Below are 19,550 nucleotides of genomic sequence, written 5' to 3'. Positions count from 1 at the left end.
CAGCCAGGGGGAAACAACCTCTCCGCATCTACCCTGTCAAGATTCAGTCCAAGTTAACGGCAGAATGATTATTGGATGTTGGCCTTCATGAGCCACTGTAGACCATCTCTGAACATTGGGTCTCAGCCAGGCTCACCATCGCTTATTTCAGTGATGTCAACTTGACTTGCTGGTAAATTTTCCTCCTTTTCGTGTTTATTTCTAGGTTGTTTCAACCATCTTAAAGCATCCGTCTGGGACGTGCCATCACAATGTACGGGAATCGCCCCATGGGGAGCCCGCCTGCCTACAGCCCAACTCATTTCAGCCAGCCCATCCCGCACAGAGCCTCGGCGGGCAGTTATGAATTTGATGTGCGTTCCCCTCCACCAGGCTCTTACTATATTGAGGATAAGCCGCAGCACTTCTACAAATGGAGCTCCCCGCCAAGGATCATCCGCATTTTAGAGGGCATCGTAATAGTCCTGTGTCTCGCTATTTTTGCCTGTGTGGCATCAACGTTGCAATGGCAGTACAATTATGGCTATGGCTATGGCGGAGGGATTGGCGGGGGTGGGTACCCCGGCATGGGAGGCGGTGGGTACTACAACGGGATGGGCGGTGGAGGGTACTACGACGGGATAAGCGGCGGCGGCGGGTACAATGGGATGGGCGGCTACGGCAGAGGCACCACCAACCCCAGGGCCGCCACCGGCTTCATGATCGCAATGGCGGCCATCTCATTCATCGCCGGCCTGGCCTTCTTTATCGCCGGCTTCAGCAAGTCCCACAACTGCAGGAGTCGGAAGTTTTACCTGTTGGTCCTGATATTCAGCGCCATCCTGGGTGGGATGGAGCTGATCGCCAGCATTGTATACATCATGGGCGTGAATCCCATGGCCGGCACCGGAGGTACTGGAGGCTCCATCTACTACAGCCAGATCAGGATGATATGCAGCCAGTTCTATTCTGGCGGTGGGGCAATGTTCACTAATCAGTATCTGTATCACTATTGTGTTGTGGATCCTCAAGAGGTGAGTCACACTTTATTATTGCTGTACTCAACCTTTGGTAGAATGAAGATTCATTCTTCGATTCCTGTGCAGGGTTATTGCTAAAACATGGTAAAGTTGATGATCTCAATTATAAAATGCACCACCCCTGAGTCATAAACACTGGGAAGGTCCTTGGTCTTGCCCTGCTCGGTGTTGACTGACTCAATCATAGGAACGTAGGAGGCCATTCAGCCCCTCGAGCCTGCTGCACCATTCATTTAGATCAGGACTGATCTGTACCTGAACTCCATTTGCCCACCTTTGCTCCACAGCCCTCAATACCCTTACCCAACAAAAATCTATCGATCTCAGTTTTGAAATTTTCAATTGACCCCCCCGGCCTCAACAGCTTTTTGGGGGAGAGAGTTCCAGATTTCCACCACCCTTTGTGTGAAGAAGTGCTTCCTGACATCACCCCTGAACGGCCGGGCTCTAATTTTAAGGTTCTGCCCCCTTGTTCTGGACTCCCCCCACCAGAGGAAATAGTTTCTCTCTATCGACCCAATCAACTCCTTTAATCATCTTAAACACCTCGATTAGATCACCCCTTAATCTTCTAAACTCGAGGGAATACAAGCCCAGTCTGTGCAACCTGGCCTCGGAATTTAACCCTTTTAGCCCCATCTGTGCTGCTCCCCCTCCAAGGCCTTCCCGAGGGGCGGGGCCCAGACCTGAACACCGAGCTCTGGATGGGGTCTGACCAAGGTTCTGTACAACTGAAGTATAACTTCCACCCCTTTGTATTCCAGCCCATTTGAGATGAAGCCAACATTCCACTGGCCTTTTTGCTTGCTTTTTGTGCCTGACCACGAGCTGCAGTCCATGTGGTGAAGGTGCTCCCACAGTGTTGTTAGGTAGGGAGTGCCAGGATTTTGACCCAGCGACGATAAAGGAATGTTGACATATGTCCAAGTCAGGATGGTGTGTGACTTGGAGGGGAACTTGGAGGTGGTGGTGTTCCCATGTGCCTGCTGCCCTTGTCCTTCTAGGTGGAAGAGGTTGTGGGTTTGAGAGGTGCTTATAAAGAGGATGATGTAAGAAAACTACTAGGCACTTGGTCTAAGCGTTAAACAAAGCTTTAATCAACTGTTTTACAACATGGAGGTCTAGTTGTGTCCTTCACTAGTTCCTGTAAGAATGTCCTGCGCAAGCTGGGCCGTGCCCGAGTATTTATACTCTCCCTGGACAGCGCCACCCGCAGGCCGCTCAGTATTATTTCATAAGTCTTTCTTTCATGAATGACTGATTCATGTCAGAGGATATCTAGAGACACTGGGGAGGGTGCAAGAAAGCTTTACAAGGATGATACCAGAAATACGGGGTTACACCTATCAGGAAAGGATGAACAGGCTGGGTCTCTTTTCTCTTGAAAAGGGAAGGCTAAGGGATGACCTAATAGAGGTCTTTAAAATTATGAAAGGTTCGATAGAGTGGATACAGAGAGAGTGTTTCCACTTGTGGGGAAGAACATAACTAGAGGCCATCGATATAAGATAGTCACCAAGAAATCCAATCGTGAATTCAGAAGAAACTTCTTTCCCCAGAGAGTGGTGAGAATGTGGAACTCGCTACCACAGGGAGTGGTTGAGGTGAATAGTACAGATGCATTTAAGGGGAGACTGGATAAACACATGAGGGAGAGGGGAATAGAGAGTTACGCTGATAGATTTAGATGAGGAAAGACGGGAGGAGGCTCGAATGGAGCATAAACGCCGGCATGGACTGGTTGGGCCGAATGGCCTGTTTCTGTGCCGTATATCCGATGTAATCCTATGTGCTGCCGAAGAAGCCTTGGCGAGTTGCTGCAGTGCATCTTGTAGATGATACACACTGCAGCCATGGTGCGCCGGTGGTGGAGGGAGTGAATGGTTAAGGTGGTGGATGGGGAGCCAATCAATGGGATTGCTTTGTTCTGGAACTTCTTGAGTGTTGTTGTAGCTGCAGCCAATCAGGCAAGTGGAGAGTATTCCACCACACTCCTGACTGGTGCCTTTTTTTGCTAATGTCTTATGTGGAAACTTATCAAATGCTTTCTGGAAGTCCATAAAGATACTGAGCACAGACACTCCCTTCTACAACATGTTAATGGCCTCCTAAAAACATTCACTTAGATTAGTCAGACATGACTTACCCATCACAAATCCGTGCTGGCTCTCTCTGGTTAGCTCCAATTTGTCCAAGTGTTCAGTCATTCGGTCCCTAATGAGAGATTCTAGTAACATCGCCAGCAGCTCAGTCAGGGTTTCAGAGAGTGTACTACACTTGACCTTAGTGTCCCCAGCCAGGAAGAGGCTCGTCGCTGCCTGTGGATTAGAGCTGTCAACCCTCCAGGATTGCCCTGGTCTCGCCCCTCGTTATCTCTCTAATCTCCTCCAGCCCCACAACCCTCCGAGATCTCTGCGTTCCTCCAATTCAGGCCTCTTGAGCATCCCCCGATTTTAATCGCTCTTTAACTTATTTTAATTGGCGGCTGTGCCTTCAGCCGCCTGGGTCCCGAGCTCTGGAATTCCCTCCCTAAACCTCTCCGCCTCTCTCTCCTCCTTTAAGACGTTTCTTAAAACCTACCATTTGGACCCAGCTTTTGGTCCCCTGTCCTAATATCTCCTGATGTGGCCCGGTGTCACATTTTGTTTGATAATCGCTCCTGTGCAGCGCCTTGGGATGTTTTACTACTTTAAAGGCGCTATATAAATGCACGTTGTTGTTGGAGTCTCCAGGGCACTGCTGCGAACCAGCCAGGAGAAAAATCAATGGAGCAATTTTCTTTGAACACTTTAGTTTATTTCAGTTATAAAAAACATCGGACATGGGGGGCGGAGGGGGAAAGGCCGTTGACTGACAGTCAAGAATCATCCAGCGACGAGGCTGTTCGCTCTCCGATTGGCCGCGGGAAGGCGAGGCACCGCGAGGATGGACGTGTCAGGTGACCAATGGCGGGAGGGTGGGGGCGGGGCAGTTAGAGCCGGGAGGTCAGGTGATGAAACCTCTCGGAATACGTCCAATCAGAGTTGGGAACCCGACTGTGGACCCCTGTGTGGAAGTGTGCGAGGCTCGATGTTGGACCTTGGCAGGAGCCACATGTTGCAGACTAAGCCAAACTTGGGAGAAATCAGCTTCTTATCATTAGCTCCGCGAGAGGTCATGCCTGAAGGTTGCTTCTGTAATCTTAATGTACAAGGTATCGGAGTGCAGCATGAGTCAGATCTTGTAGTTAGCTGACGGGGGCTGTGGGGGGGAAAGTTTGAGACAGGTTAATGGGAGATGCTATCAGTGTTTGTTCAGTAAGCACAGATCTGATGGAGAATAGTGGGTGGAGGTTGAGAAAGAGTCGGTCATGCCTCACAGGTCTGTTGGAATTCACTGCGGACATGAACTCACTGAAGTGGATGAGGAGGCCCGGCGGAATTTACCTCTTCAGATTCAGAGAGATTATTCCATAAAACAGTACAAGGTGAGTCCTTTTTAAAGGCACAAAGGGCCAAAACCACAAGAGAAAGTCACAAAACCACACATTGTTCATAAGGGAATCGAGGGATATGGGGCTCGGGCGGGAAAGTGGAGTTGAGGTCAAAGATCAGCCATGATCTTATTGAATGGCGGGGCAGGCTCGAGGGGCCGAATGGCCGACTCCTGCACCTAGTTATTAACAACAACAACAACAACAAAAAAATAGAGTTAATGGCAACGCCAAGAGAACATTGGCTCCCCAGGCCACAGTGCCAACCTGCTCTCTCTCAAATACTGACCAACCTACTCTCTTTCCAGCATTTACCGGTTCCAGTTCGGTTTTCCACCTGTTGGGTTGCCTCGATTGGTAGCACGCTCCCCCCGAGTCAGAATGTGGTGGGTCCTGTTTAATGAATGAAACCCTTATTAGAGGGCAGGGTAGTTATTACATGGAGTGGGAACTCCACTAAAGGAATTATTTCCGTGTCAATTGACTCCTTTTCAAAAGGAGCCGAATGCATTTCAAAGAGGGTTTTAAGGATGAAAATAGACCCAGTAATTAGCTGTGGTTCAGTGAAACATTGGAACAGGAGGAGCCCATTCAGCCCCTCGAGCCCATTCAATGAGATCATGGCTGATCTGTGATCTAACTCCAGATACCCGCCTTTGGTCCATATCCCTTCATACCTTTGGTTAACAAAAGGCTATCAGTCTCAGATTTAAAATTAACAATTGATCGAGCATCAATTGCCGTTTGCGGAAGAGAGTTCCAAACTTCTACCACCCTTTGTGTGTAGAAACGTTTCCTAATTTCACTCCTGAAAGGTCTGGCTCTAATTTTTAGACTCTGCCCCCTAGTCCTAGACTCCCCAACCAGAGGAGATAGTTTCTCTCTACCACGTTGATCTTATTGAACGGCGAAGCAGGCTCGAGGGGCCGAACGGCCGACTCCTGCTCCTATTTCGTATGTTCTTAAGTTGTTGTTGTTGTTGCTGCCTCCTACTCCTTGGCCTAGAAATTGAGTTTGCGCTGCGCCAGGGCTTTAGCGCCGGAAGTTAGCGCCGGCGCTAAGTCCCTTTGCGCGCGCCAAAAATTCAGTAGCGCCGCGCCCAAACGGCTGCCGGCGCTACTGAAGGGTTTTAGCGCCTGAAAACTGGCGCAACGTGCCGCATTGCGGCGCTATTCCGGCGCTGCGGCGCCCGCTGCGGTGCGGCAGGCTCGGGAAGTGCAGGCCTCCTCCTTCCGTTAAGGAGGAGCTGCCTGCACCCGGCCGCGGCCCGCGCAAATCTCTGCAAAAATGAGCCCGGCACCTCGGACAAGTGCCAGGCTTGCATCTGTTCCGGGGGGGGGGGGGGGGGGGGGGGAGAAGTCCGGGGAGGGAGCTGTGGGCAGGCGGCCGGCGGGAAAGCGGCCGGCCGCCGCGCCTCCTTAAAGCGCCGGCGCAGACTCCGGCAACACTCGTTTGCCGGAGTCTTAGTTGCGGCTGCCACTGGCGAGGCAGCCGCAACTGAATTTCGGCTTGGGGCCGGGTTACCACGGCAACCGGGACGCTGCGCACACCGATGACGTCATCGGTGCCGGCGCAGCGCTACCGGTCTACCACCGCGGAAGGGCCCCAGGCAATTTAGGAACCGGCGCCAATTGCAGCGCTAGGCCCTCTAGCGCCGCAAAATCGGTGCTAAGGGCACTGAATTTCTAGGCCCTTGTCTATTATAAGAAATGAGGTGAGAGGTAGGGAGAATCTGAGAGGGACAGAGCGAGAAACAGAGACAAACAGACAGAGAGAGGTGGAGCGATAGAAAGAGGCAGAATGAAAAAAGAGACACACACAAACTAAGAGTCAAAGAAGCAGAAAGTGAGACACACAAACATAAACCTAAACAGATAGGTAGAGAGAGAGAGGGGGAGACAGAGAGAAAGAGAGAGGGGGGGAAACAGAGAGAGAGAGAGGGGGGAACAGAGAGAGGGGGGGAGAGAGAGAGGGAGCGAGAGAGAGGGGGGAAACAGAGAGAGAGAGGGGGGGAGAGAGGGAGAGAGAGAGAGGGTGAGAGAGAGAGGGGGGAGAGAGACAGACAGGGAGAGAGAGAGAGAGAGAGGGGGGAACAGAGAGAGGGTGAGAGAGAGAGAGAGGGGGAGAGAGAGAGGGGGGGAGAGAGAGAGGGGCGGAGAGAGAGGGGGCGAGAGGGGCGGAGAGAGAGGGGGCGAGAGAGACAGAGAGAGGGGGAGAGAGAGAATTAACGTAACTGGGAAGCTTCAACAGTTTCTAACCCTACACTTTCCGCTGCTCTTCACGGCGATGATGCTAATCCCACTTCTGTCTGTTCTCTGTTGACAGGCTGTGGCGATCGTCTGTGGATTCCTGGTGGCACTGACGTTTTGCGTCATTGCTTTCTTCGCCCAAAGAGTGCGGCACAAAATATGGAAATACGGGAAGCCGAATATCCTCTGGGACAAAGGGTTTGCTGGAGAAGAGATGGGACCGAACGTGGAGGAATGGGTAAGTGAACATGTGAAGAGTCCCTGGGTCGATCACCGGTCAGTGCTGAGTTAGTGGATCTCAGCGGAACGGTTCCAGTTGTCTCGGGCCAGAGCTGGCTCCCTGAGTGAGAAGTTCACAGAGTGACTCGGGCAGGTCGAACTGGGTGTACTGCGTTCAGTACAGTCACAGCAACAGAAGGGGCCAATCAGGGGATGGATAAATATTGGGATTGGAGGGTGGAGAGAGAGATCAGATGCTCCAGGGGACATGATGGGTGTTGTGATATTGGAGGAAGGGGGCAGTAATGGAATGGCCTCTGATGGCCAGGGCCAGATATCTGACAATTGGTGAATATTCTGCAGTTTTGCTTGATTCTCATTTGGGATCACAGATTATTTACATCGAACTTCTCTCGTGCGATAAATGGGTGGGTGGAGTCCATGATAGGGTGGAGTGTCCATGGGCTGTGGAGGGAATCACATGATCATAGAAATTTACAGCACAGAAGGAGGCCATTCAGCCCATCGTGTCTGTGCCGGCCGACAAAGAGCGATCCAGCCTAATCCCACTTTCCAGCTCTTGGTCCGTAGCCCTGTAGGTTACTTCCAGTGCATATCCAAGTACTTTTTAAATGTGATGAGGGTCTCTGCCTCGACCACCCTTTCAGGCAGCGAGTTCCAGACCCCCACCACCCTCTGGGTGAAAAAAGTTCTCCTCAACTCCCCTCTAATCCTTCTAATCTGTGCCCCTGGTTATTGACCTCTCTGCTAGGGGAAATAGGTCCTTCCTATCCACTCTATCTAGGCCCCTCATAATTTTATGCCCCTCATAATTTTATACACCTCAATAAGGTCTCCCCTCGACCTCTGTTCCAAAGAAAACAACCCCAGCCTCTCCAATCTTTCCTCATAGCTAAAATTCTCCAGTCCCGGCAACATCCTCATAAATCTCCTCCGCACCCTCTCTAGTGCAATCACATCTTTCCTGTAATGTGGTGACCAGAACTGCACGCAGTATTCTAGCTGCGGCCTAACTAGTGTTTTATACAGTTCAAGCATAACCTCCCTGCTCTTGTATTCTATGAGATTAAGTGGGTGGGTAGCGTCCTTGATAGGGTGGAGTGTTCACGGGCTGTGGAGGGAGATTAAATGGGTGGGTAGCGTCCTTGATAGGGTGGAGTGTTCACGGGCTGTGGAGGGAGATTAAATGGGTGGGTAGCGTCCTTGATAGGGTGGAGTGCTCACGGGCTGTGGAGGGAGATTAAATGGGTGGGTAGCGTCCTTGATAGGGTGGAGTGTTCACGGGCTGTGGAGGGAGATTAAATGGGTGGGTAGCGTCCTTGATAGGGTGGAGTGTTCACGGGCTGTGGAGGGAGATTAAATGGGTGGGTAACGTCCTTGATAGGGTGGAGTGTTCACGGGCTGTGGAGGGAGATTAAATGGGTGGGTAGCGTCCTTGATAGGGTGGAGTGTTCACGGGCTGTGGAGGGAGATTAAATGGGTGGGTAACGTCCTTGATAGGGTGGAGTGCTCACGGGCTGTGGAGGGAGATTAAATGGGTGGGTAGAGTCCATGCTAGGGTGGAATTAGAGCTGTGGGAGGAGAGGGCTTGATGGGTCAATTGGACTTTTCTCAATCCACGCTTCCTGATGTTCTCTCCGATTGAGAGTGCTAATTTATGCCACATTCTGCTCACCAGGAATGGGTGGAGACCACCTCAACCTTTTTTTTTGTTTAGGACCCTGATGAGAGTAAGCCAACTTTCACCTTGTCCTGCAGGCGAAAGTGCCATGCGCTACCCCATTGAAGCACCCAGTACACAATGTCGAGGACTTTTGAGCAGAAACTTTCAGTGGTCCTTGCATCTTGCATTGCTTGTGAGGATCCAGTCAGATCATTTTGAAGTCCTACGCTACTTGAGAACTGGCACAAAGTCAGTGGTTAATGCACGGTGATTGGCTTTAACACCTGACTGTGCATGCACAAGGTGAATCTAAGTCATACACAAGGGCATGCTATCATTTAGATAAAGGTTCACCTCATAGATTACAAAATTGTTTTGCACTCATGAGGATGAAACAAAAGGCGTCACGCACCGAAACTGTACCACTTATGGTATCTTTCCAAAACAATGACTCACCAGCGATGGCCTGGTCTCTCTCTGATTTGATTTTCATTATCTACCACTTCCTGGAGTCACTGCGGGAATATTATTTCACCACCTCCAGCTGACCCTTCAGTACCTCACCGCGGGGTCCTGTGTGAGTCTGGAAGGGTGAGTGGACTATTCAACCACCGCAACAACAACGACGCATTTATACAGCGCCTTTAACTAGTAAAAATGTCCCAAGGCGCTTCACAGGAGCGTAAATCAGACAAAGATTGACCGCGAGCCACATCAGGAGATACTGGGACAGGTGACCAAAGGCTTGGTCAAAGAGGCCGGTTTTAAGGAGCGCCTTAAAGGAGGAGAGAGGCGGAGAGGTTTAGGGAGGGAATTCCAGAGGGGTCATGGTGACCAGATCCTGACCCTCGCCTGCTGTCCACACATTTCATCCAGAGTCACTGGACAGTGGGAGTCCAGGAGTGCAAAGGCCAATTATAGCACCCTAGCCGTTGTCCCAGCTGGGACAAGCGAACCCAAACAGAACCTGGAGCCTCCCTAATCTGTAGGGCTGGGAACCATGTTGGGCAGCGGCGATATCTACTGAGCCATCAGGGCAATTTGCCAAACCTATCCCAGCACCCCTGCCTTTTCCCTCTGCCGCACACCTCCACCAATCGGGTCGGCGCAGCACTCCTCCACCAATCGGGTTTGAGCCGCACACCTCCACCAATCGGGCCTGAGCCACACACCTCCACCAATCGGGACTGAGCCACACACCTCCACCAATCGGGACTGAGCAGCACTCCCCCACCAATCGGGTCTGAGCTGCACACCTCCACCAATCGGGTCTGAGCCGCACTCCCCCACCAATTGGGTCTGAGCCGCACTCCCCCACCAATCGGATCTGAGCTGCACACCTCCACCAATCGGGTCTGAGCCGCACACCCCCACCAATCGGGTCTGAGCCACACACCTCCACCAATCGGGACTGAGCAGCACACCTCCACCAATCGGGTCGGAGCAGCAGACCCAAGAGGCGCAAATATTGACCAAATGGGATCTCGGACCAGAGGCTGGCGAAGCTCCTTCTCCGACCAGAAATTTCTTGTTTGCCAATCGGTGCTGGGAGATATCGAACAGCGCCCATATTAACGACGCTCTTTCTCGCCACCCAGTCTTATCAGGTTGTGGTGGAGTGCCTGCCAATTGCGCCATCGTAACACAGAGCTGTGTTTGCTTTTTGATAAGTTTGGTTTCAGTTTAATTACTCATTAACCTAATTGTTGTTGCTTTGGTTTCACTCACTCGCCTCGTTGCGAGTGATTAGATCATTTCCCGCTGTTGACTCACATTGTGCAGTTTTGAAATGGCGTCGAGGCCCAGAGATGGAACTGAACGATCAGCAAAGAGTCGCTGTTTGACGGGTGCTGGCGAAAAGGTTCCGTCTGGACCACCTGTGCTCAGTTTACAGTGTTCAGTTACCCGCGAGTTGTTTTTATTACAAAGGCTCAAGGCACACGGGTGCAGGGACATCGACAAGGTTAAAGAGTTTGAGAGAAGACAAATGACATCAGGTAGCAGCAATTAGAGGAAAGCAAACATGTGTTTTAAAAGCCTGTAGAGTGTTGGTTGTAGGAAAGATTAGGGAAGGTGAGGAGTGCTGCAGTTTTCAGACTCAACAACTTGCCTTTATATAGCGCCTGTGACACAGTAAAACATCCCAAGGTGCTTCACAGGGGCGTTGCCAAACAAAATTTGACGTTTAACGTCTCATTCAAAAAATTAGGAAACCCTGACTTGGCACAAAATATTCCCTCGTGGTTCCTGATTTCCCGACACTTCCTTCTGATCCATAGTTCTGCCTCCCTCAGCCTATATATGTCCATATTCCTCCTCTCTCCATGTTCACCAGGGTTCCCAGTCCCCCTCCTCCTCGCTGTGATGCCCTCCGGTTGAGAATCCCACTGATTCAGATATGAATAAGAGAACAATCCATTCAGCCCATCGCACATCAGCCCTGCAGACACCTTTACTGTCCTGCAACTCCATGTTTGAATCTCCCCAATCAGATTTCCGCCACTGAAACAGCCGTAATCAAAGTCACACCCTCTGTGTTTGTGACCATGGCGCATTTTCCGTCCTCATCCTCTCTGCAGCCTTTGACACGGTTGACCACACCTCTCCTCCGTTGTCCAGTTCAGTGGGACTGCACTCGCCTGGTTCTACTCTTACCCATCTGACCATAGGCAGAGCATCTTAAGCAATGTCTTCCTGCCTCTGCACCGTTACCTCTGGAGTCCCCAAAGGATCTGGAACCCTCCTCTTATCTGCATGGTGGCCCCTTGGCGACACCATCCAAGGAAATGGGGCCAGCCTCCACCTGTACGCTGACAACACCCGGCTCTACCTCTGCACCACCTCTCTCGACCCCTCCAATGCCTGTCCGACATACAGTCAATGATGATCCGCAATTTCCTCCAGTTAAATATTGTGAAGACCAAAGCTATTGGGCTCGAATTTCCAAGCCCCGTGGAGGTGGGTTTGGAGGCAGGAGTGGGGGGAAAATTGCAGAATCGGGGGGCACGAACACTTCCCGCCCCCAACCCGCCTCCATGCCCGTTTCCCAGGAGGCGGGTACCCGACCTGTGCTGGGAGCCACCTCCCCGAGGCGGGAAAGGGATTAGTGCCAATTAACTGCCTGTTAACAGGTAGTTAACAGGCAGTTTTTGGCTTAATCCCTATTTTTATCCCTGAAGTGTGGGATTCCCGACGGCTCCAAACCACGGCAAGTTAGAGAGGCGGACCGTCGGGCTGAAGAGTTTGGAGGGTTTGAGATGTCCGGTGTTCAGGTGAGTGATGGGTGCATGAGTGCAGAGGTAAGTGTGTTTGGTGTGTGTAAAGTGTTTAAATAAGTTTTAATTACCTTTACTTACTAATGCAGGCTTCCTTCCTTCAGGTCTCGGGAGTCCCTCATCTCATTGGCACAGAAAGCAGAATGGCCGCGAGCTGTCAAAAGTTGCAGCATTCAGCTTTCTGTTCTGGAGAGATTTCTAACTGAGTCTGTGGAGAAGGTCTCAAGTTAGAAGTCAGATTGTCAGTGTTTGACAGCTTCACAGAGCTGTCAAACGCTGATATTTCATCTGTCAAAATCTCTTGACAGATGAAATATCAATCTGTGACATCACCTGTAACCGGGTGTCCCTTAATTGGCCTGCTGAGCCCGCTGGGCGGGGTTAACAAGGTCAATCAAGGGAAAATCGCGTGGGTTGGCCACAAATCGATGGAGGCGGGACTACAACCCAAAAAGTGGGAGCCCTGCCTCCATCACGTCCCCATTGACAAAATCCAGCCCTGTGTCTTTGTTCCCTCCACAAAGTCTATACCCTAGCCAACGACTCCATCCCTCTCCCCGACCACTGTCTGAGGCTGAACCAGACTCTTCGCAACCTTGGGGTCCTATTTGACCCCGACCTGAGCCTTCGACCCCGTATCCGCTCCATCACCAAGACCGCCTACTTCCACCTCCGTAACATCGCCCGTCTCCGCCCCGCCTCAGCTCATCCGCTGCTGAAACCCTCATCCCTGCCTTTGTTACCTCCAGACTCGACTATTCCAACGCTCTCCGGGCCGGCCTCCCATTTGCTACACTCTGTAAAGCTCAGCTCATCCAAAACTCTGCTGCCTGTGTCCCAACTCGCGCCAAATCCCATCACCCCCTGTGCTCGCTGACCTACACTGGCTTCCAGACCCCCAACACATCCAAATTTAAAATTTTAATCCTTGTTTTCAAATCCCTCCGTGGCCTCACCCCTCCCTATCTCTGTAACCTCCTCCAGCCCCACAACCCTCCAAGATCTCCGCGCTCCTCCAATTCTGGCCTTTTGCACATCCCCGATTTCCATCGCTCCACCATTGGCGGCCGTGCCTTCAGCTGCCTGGGCCCCGAGCTCTGGAATTCCCTCCCTAAACCTCTCCGCCTCTCTCTCCTCCTTTAAGGTGCTCCTGAAAACTGACCTCTTTGACCCAGGATTTTGTCACTCCTCCTGTTGTATCTTTCTTCGGCTCGGTGTCCGTGTTTGTCTGATTTTGGGCTCCTGTGAAGCGCCTTGGGATGATTTACTAGGTTAAAGGCGCTATATAAATGCAGGATGTCGCTGTTTTAGCATCTAACACTACCAATGACCAATTGAGTGAGGTGCCAGAGATCAACCGGGGCCCGTGGATCTGTACCTGGGGCTGGAGCGGTTGATCGGCAGTTCCGAGGGTTTTCCGCCGTCCGCTCCTCGCCACAATTCTGCCGGTCAACCGGTTAGTGTTTGGATGTTGTATTCCAGTATCTTTTCTGCTCCATTAGGCTCCTAAAGAGGAAACTCCGGCACCTCGGAGAGCCGATCTGGCTCCTTCAAGCCTGCGCAAGCAGATTAAACACTAGCTGGTTGTACATTAACACTCGGTGACTGAATGCACCATCTCCGACTCCAGCTCATCCTTTCCCAGGACCCCAGGACACTGGAACACCTCACACACACCTTCCAATCCAGCCTCAATTCAGAACGATTACTGTCCGCTCGCAAACTGCTGAGTCACCCACATTTTGAAACACAAATATAAACACTTCATTTTCAGATATGTTAAGGTGTCAGCGGTGGCTCACTGAGTAACTCTCTCTCGCCTCTGAGTCAGAAGGTCGTGGGTTCAAGTCCCCACTCCAGAGACTTGAGCACAAAATCTAGGCTGACACCCCCAGTGCAGTACTGAGGGAGCCCCACACTGTCGGAGGGGCAGTACTGTGAGAGCCGCACTGTCGGAGGGGCAGTACTGAGGGAGTGCTGCACTGTCGGAGGGGCAGTACTGAGGGAGTGCTGCACTGTCGGAGGGGCAGTACTGAGGGAGCGCTGCACTGTCAGAGGGGCAGTACTGAGGGAGCGCCGCACTGTCGGAGGGGCAGTACTGTGAGAGCCGCCCTGTCGGAGGGGCAGTACTGAGGGAGTGCTGCACTGTCGGAGGGGCAGTACTGAGGGAGCGCCGCACTGTCGGAGGGGCAGTACTGAGGGAGCACCGCACTGTCGGAGGGGCAGTACTGAGGGAGCGCCGCCCTGTCGGAGGGGCAGTACTGAGGGAGTGCCGCCCTGTCGGAGGGGCAGTACTGAGGGAGCGCCACACTGTCGGAGGGGCAGTACTGAGGGAGTGCCGCACTGTCGGAGGGGCAGTACTGTGAGAGCCACACTGTCGGAGGGGCAGTACTGAGGGAGTGCTGGACTGTCGGAGGGGCAGTGCTGAGGGAGTGCTGTACTGTCGGAGGGGCAGTGCTGAGGGAGTGCTGTACTGTCGGAGGGGCAGTGCTGAGGGAGTGCTGCACTGTCGGAGGGGCTGTACTGAGGGAGCGCTGTACTGTCGGAGGGGCAGTACTGAGGGAGTGCTGCACTGTCGGAGGGGCAGTGCTGAAGGAGTGCTGCACTGTCGGAGGGGCTGTACTGAGGGAGTGCTGCACTGTCGGAGGGGCTGTACTGAGGGAGCGCTGTACTGTCGGAGGGCGTAAAAGATTCCATGGCACTATTTCGAAGATGAGCAGGGGAGTTCTTCCCGGTGTCTTGGCCAATATTTATCCCTCAACCAACATTGCTAAAAACAGATGATCTGGTCATTTATCACATTGCTGTTTGTGGGAGCTTGCTGTGCGCAAATTGGCTGCCGCGTTTCCCACATTACAACAGTGACTACACTTCAAAAAGTACTTCATTGGCTGTGAAGCACTATGGGACGTGGAGTAAATCGAATTGGCTGAAGACTGGCTTCTGTGATGGCGGGGACCTCAGGAATAGGCCGACATGGATCATCCACTCGGCACTTCTGGCTGAAGATGGTTGCAAACGCTTCAGCCTTGTCTTTTCCGCTCACGTGCTGGGCTCCACCATCATTGAGGGTGGGGATATTCTTGGAGCCTCTTCCTCCCGTTAGTTGTTTAATGGTCCACCACCATTCATGACTGGATGTGGCAGGACTGCAGAGCTTTGATCTGATCCGTTGATTGTGGGATCGCTTAGCCCTGTCTATAGCATGCTGCTTCCGCTGTTTAGCATGCATGTGGTCCTGTGTTGCAGCTTCCCCAGGTTGGCACCTCATTTTTAGGTACGCCTGGTGCTGCTCCTGGCATGCTCTCTTACACTCCTTATTGAACCAGGGTTGGTCCCCTGGCCTGATGGTAATGGTAGAGTGAGGGATATGCCGGTCCATGAGGCTACAGATTGTGGTGGAATACAATTCTGCTGCTGCTGATGGCCCACAGCCCCTCATGGATGCCCAGCTTTAAGCTGCTAGATCTGTTCTGAATCTATCCCATTTAGCACAGTGGTAGTGCCACACAACACGATGGAGGGTGTCCTCAGTGTGAAGACGGGTCACTGCTACCAATGCTGTCATGGACAGATGCATCTGCGACAGGTAGATTGGTGAGGACGAGGTCAAATAGGTTTTTCCCTTGTGTTGGTTCTCTCACCACCTGTCGCAGGCCCAGACTGTCAGTTATGTCCTTCAGGACTCAGCCAGCTCGATCAGTAGTGGTGCTACCGAGCCACTCTTGGTGATGGACATTGAAATCCCTTGCCCAGAGTACATTCTGTGCCCTTGCTACCCTCAGTGCTTCTTCCAAGTGGTGTCCAACATGGAGGAGTACTGATTCATCAGCTGAGGGAGGGCGGTGGGTGGTAATCAGCAGGAGGTTTCCTTGCCCATGCTTGACCTGAAGCCATGAGAATTCATGGGGTCCGAAGTCAATGTTGAGGACTCCCAGGGCCACTCCCTCCTGACTGTGTACCACTGTGCCACCACCCCTGGTGGGTCTGTCCTGCCAGTGGGACAGGACATACCCAGCGATGGTGATGGGGACATTGGCTGAAAGGTATGAACTCACGTCTCTGGATCATTAGTCCAGGCCTCTGTTACCACGGAAGGACATTTGAAACTGACAGCGTAAATATGATCAAAAGATAGAAGGGAAGGTAGAGTTTGGGGGATATGGGGAGAAGGTGGGGTTGGGGGATACGAGGAGAAGGTGGGTTTGGGGGATATGGGGAGAAGGTGGGATATGGGGAGAAGGTGGGATTGAGGGATATGGGGAGAAGGTGGGATTGAGGGATATGGGGAGAAGGTGGGTAGATGGGCTTGGGGTATACGAGGAGGAGGTGGGTTTGGGGGATATGGGGAGAAGGTGGGTAGATGGGGTTGGGGGATACGGGGAGAAGGTGGGATTGAGGGATATGGGGAGAAGGTGGGTAGATGGGGTTGGGGGATTTGGGGAGAAGGTGGGTAGTTGGGGTTGGGGTATACGAGGAGAAGCTGGGTGGTTGGGGTTGGGGGATACGGGGATAAGGTGGGTAGGTGGGGTTGGGGGATTTGGGGAGAAAGTGGGTAGGTGGGGTTGGGGTATACGAGGAGAAGGTGGGTAGGTGGAGTTGGGGGATACGGGGAGAAGCCAGCTATGGGTTGACTGTGGCGGGGTGGGGTGAGTATAAATAAATTCCAGGCAGGGCCAGCTTCGCTTTGACTCATACACAATACAAAACCAAGTTACACAACTCCGGAATCTGTGTATTCCTGTTGCTGTTTCGGAGAAACAATCATTCACAGAACCGGCCAGAGTCCACACACCAATAAATAACAGCAACATTCTCGTGGAATGAAAGCTGTTGGGCTCCCCCAGAGGCTGACATTGATTAATGTCCCAGTCGAGAAAGTCCCGGGTTCAATTCCTGCTTCGTGTTAAATCAGCTGATGTCAGTTTGGTCGATGCGAGCTGGTGTAAATTGAGAAAGGGAACAGGCCAGGATTCTGGCTCCTGATGGCCCTCCAGTGGTGCTTGGCTGGCAGTGCGCCTGCGCAGACGTCCAGGTTGAGCTTGGCTGCGATGCACCATGCGGCCAAATAGACCGTGCCACTCACTGTCCAGTTTCGCTCACGATAAAGAGCTGCAATTGGCTGAGGTACCAGTTGGTGGCCCACAGCCGAACTGAGCCCCAGTGAGGGTCAGGAGCCAAAAGGAAGGAATGTGACTCGTGGAGGTAAAGGTCCGCTAACACCTTGAATTTAAAATTCTCAACCATGTTTTCAATTCCCTCCATGGCCTCGCCCCTCGCTATCTCTGTAGCCTTATCCAGCCCGACTGCCCTCCGAGATCTCTGCGCTCCTCCAATTCTGGCATCTTGCAGATCCCCGTACCCTTTAATATCCCACCCAGTCTAATCCCACTCTCCCCCTCAGTCCCCACACCCTTTAATATCCCACCCAGTCTAATCCCGCTCTCCCGCTCAGTCTCCACACCCTTTAATATCCCACCCAATCTAATCCCGCTCTCCCGCTCACTCCCCACACCCTTTAATATCCCACCCAGTCTAATCCCGCTCTCCCGCTCAGTCCCCACACCCTTTAATATCCCACCCAGTCTAATCCCGCTCTCCCGCTCACTCCCCACACCCTTTAATATCCCACCCAGTCTAATCCCACTCTCCCCCTCTCCAAACCCTTTAATATCCCACCCAGTCTAATCCCACTCTCCCCCTCCGCGCAGCCTTTAATATCCCACCCAGTCTAGTCCCGCTCTCCCCCTCACTCCCCGCACCCTTTAATATCCCACCCAGTCTAATCCCGCTCTCCCCCTCACTCTCCAAACCCTTTAATGTCCCACCCAGTCTAATCCCACTCAATTCAATTCAATTCAAATCGCTTTATTGGCATGACAAGTTACATCTTATGTTGCCAAAGCATCGAAAAACATTCATGTTTGTGCACAAAAATACAGATCTATCCATACAGTGTATAAACAGATATATCCCTGAGTGTATAAATATACTTTCATATAATTTATATATACTCTTTTCTTATATTTAGTGGTTGTCCCTCTGTTTATGGCAAGCTGTAACATAGTGTGCCGCTAGTGTTACACAATTTCTCTCTTCCCCTAGTAGGTATGGGAGTTTTTGGTCGTCATTCAAATTTTTGAATTCCGGGCATATTTTTGTGAATTTTGGGTAGAAATTCTCCCTTATGCCCTGATATTTTCTACAAGCTGTGAGGAAGTGCATCTCTGTCTCCACCACTCCCTGACTGCAGTGAGAGCATATCCTGTCCTCTCTTGGTAGCCGGGTCTGCCTGTGTCTACCTTTTTCGATCGCCAGGCTATGTTCACTAAGTCTGTACATTGTCAAGGTTTTTCTCAGTTTGCTATCCTTTACCATGGTCAGGTAATCAGCCATGTTGTATTGTCTGTTTAGGGCCAAGTAGCAATTGAGTTTGCTTTGGGTTTTTGTTGTTTCTGCCCAATATGACAGATATTTTTCCTTTTGCTTAGCGACGATTGTGTTGGGTCGAATTCTTTGTGTTACGCTGTCACTGTCCTGGGGCTGGTTATTGTTAGTAGTGTTAGTAGTTACTTCACTGAGTCCCAGGACTAGTTGACTGAGGGTATTCTTCTTTATGGTCCTCTCTTGACATTTCAGGGCTTCGTAATGATAGCATTGGGGGTTGCTCATTTCTAGGTGTTTCCAAAATTTGGTGGCTCTTTTTTGGATAGTGATTATTAATGGATATTGGCCTAGTTCTGCCCTGCATGCATTGTTCACGGTTTTCCTTTGAGTCCGGAGGATACTTTTACAGAATTCTGCATGTAGGATCTCAATTGGGTGTTTGTCCCATTTTGCAAATTCTTGTTGTGTTAGTGGTCCCCACACTTCACTGCCATAGAGTGCAATTGGTTCAATTACTGATTTGAAAAATTTGAGCCAAATGCTAATTGGGATTTCTATTTGGATTGATTTTTTAATGGCATAGAAAGCCCTTCTTGCTTTCTCTTTCAGTTCATTCACAGCCAGTTTGAAATTTCCCGTAGAACTGATTTTTAAGCCCAAGTATGTGTAGTTAGTGGTTTGTTCAATTTTGGTTGTTCCTAGTGTGAAATTTATTTTGGGTCCCTGATGTCTGGATCTTTGCTGGAACACAAGGACTTTGGTTTTTTGGGGATTTATTGTCAGGGCCCAAGCCTGGCAGTACGACTCCAGCAGATCCAGGTTCTGCTGTAGACCCTCCTTAGTTGGTGACAGCAGAACCAGGTCGTCTGCATAGAGGAGGAATTTAACCTTGGATTCATATAGGGTGAGGCCGGGTGCTGTAGATTGTTCAAGTAGTTTTGCCAATTCATTTATGTAAATATTAAAGAGTGTCGGTGAGATTGGCGAGCCCTGCGTCACCCCCCCGCCCCTGTGGGAAGTATTTTGTTTGTTTGTCTCCAATTTTTACTGCACATTTGTTGTTTGTATACATTGATTTAATTACATCCTATGTTTTTCCCCCTACCCCGCTTTCGATAAGTTTCAGGAATAAACCATCATGCCAGATGGAATCGAAAGCCTTCTGGAAATCTATAAAGCATGCGTAGATTTTGCTTTTGTTTTGATGAACGTGTTTGTCAATTAGGGTCTGTAGGGTGAAGATAT

At 51.3% G+C, this 19,550-nt stretch overlaps 1 protein-coding gene across 1 annotated transcript in view; it reads left to right on the top strand.

The window, feature by feature from the left end:
• LOC147107987 (occludin) overlaps nt 1-19,550 on the top strand; it is a 35,632-nt gene that overhangs the window by 3,459 nt on the left and 12,623 nt on the right. Inside the window, exons 2-3 of the mRNA XM_086004362.1 lie at nt 206-1,013; nt 6,817-6,978. Coding sequence (XP_085860488.1) covers nt 252-1,013; nt 6,817-6,978 — 924 coding nt within the window. The 5' untranslated portion in view covers nt 206-251. The remainder of the gene's footprint in view (nt 1-205; nt 1,014-6,816; nt 6,979-19,550) is intronic.

This window comes from Somniosus microcephalus, chromosome 13, assembly GCF_052327205.1.
Source record: "Somniosus microcephalus isolate GS21.2 chromosome 13, FLI_Smic_1.0, whole genome shotgun sequence".
In the NCBI taxonomy this organism is placed as follows: domain Eukaryota; kingdom Metazoa; phylum Chordata; class Chondrichthyes; order Squaliformes; family Somniosidae; genus Somniosus; species Somniosus microcephalus.
This window is presented reverse-complemented; position numbering and strand designations above follow the sequence as displayed.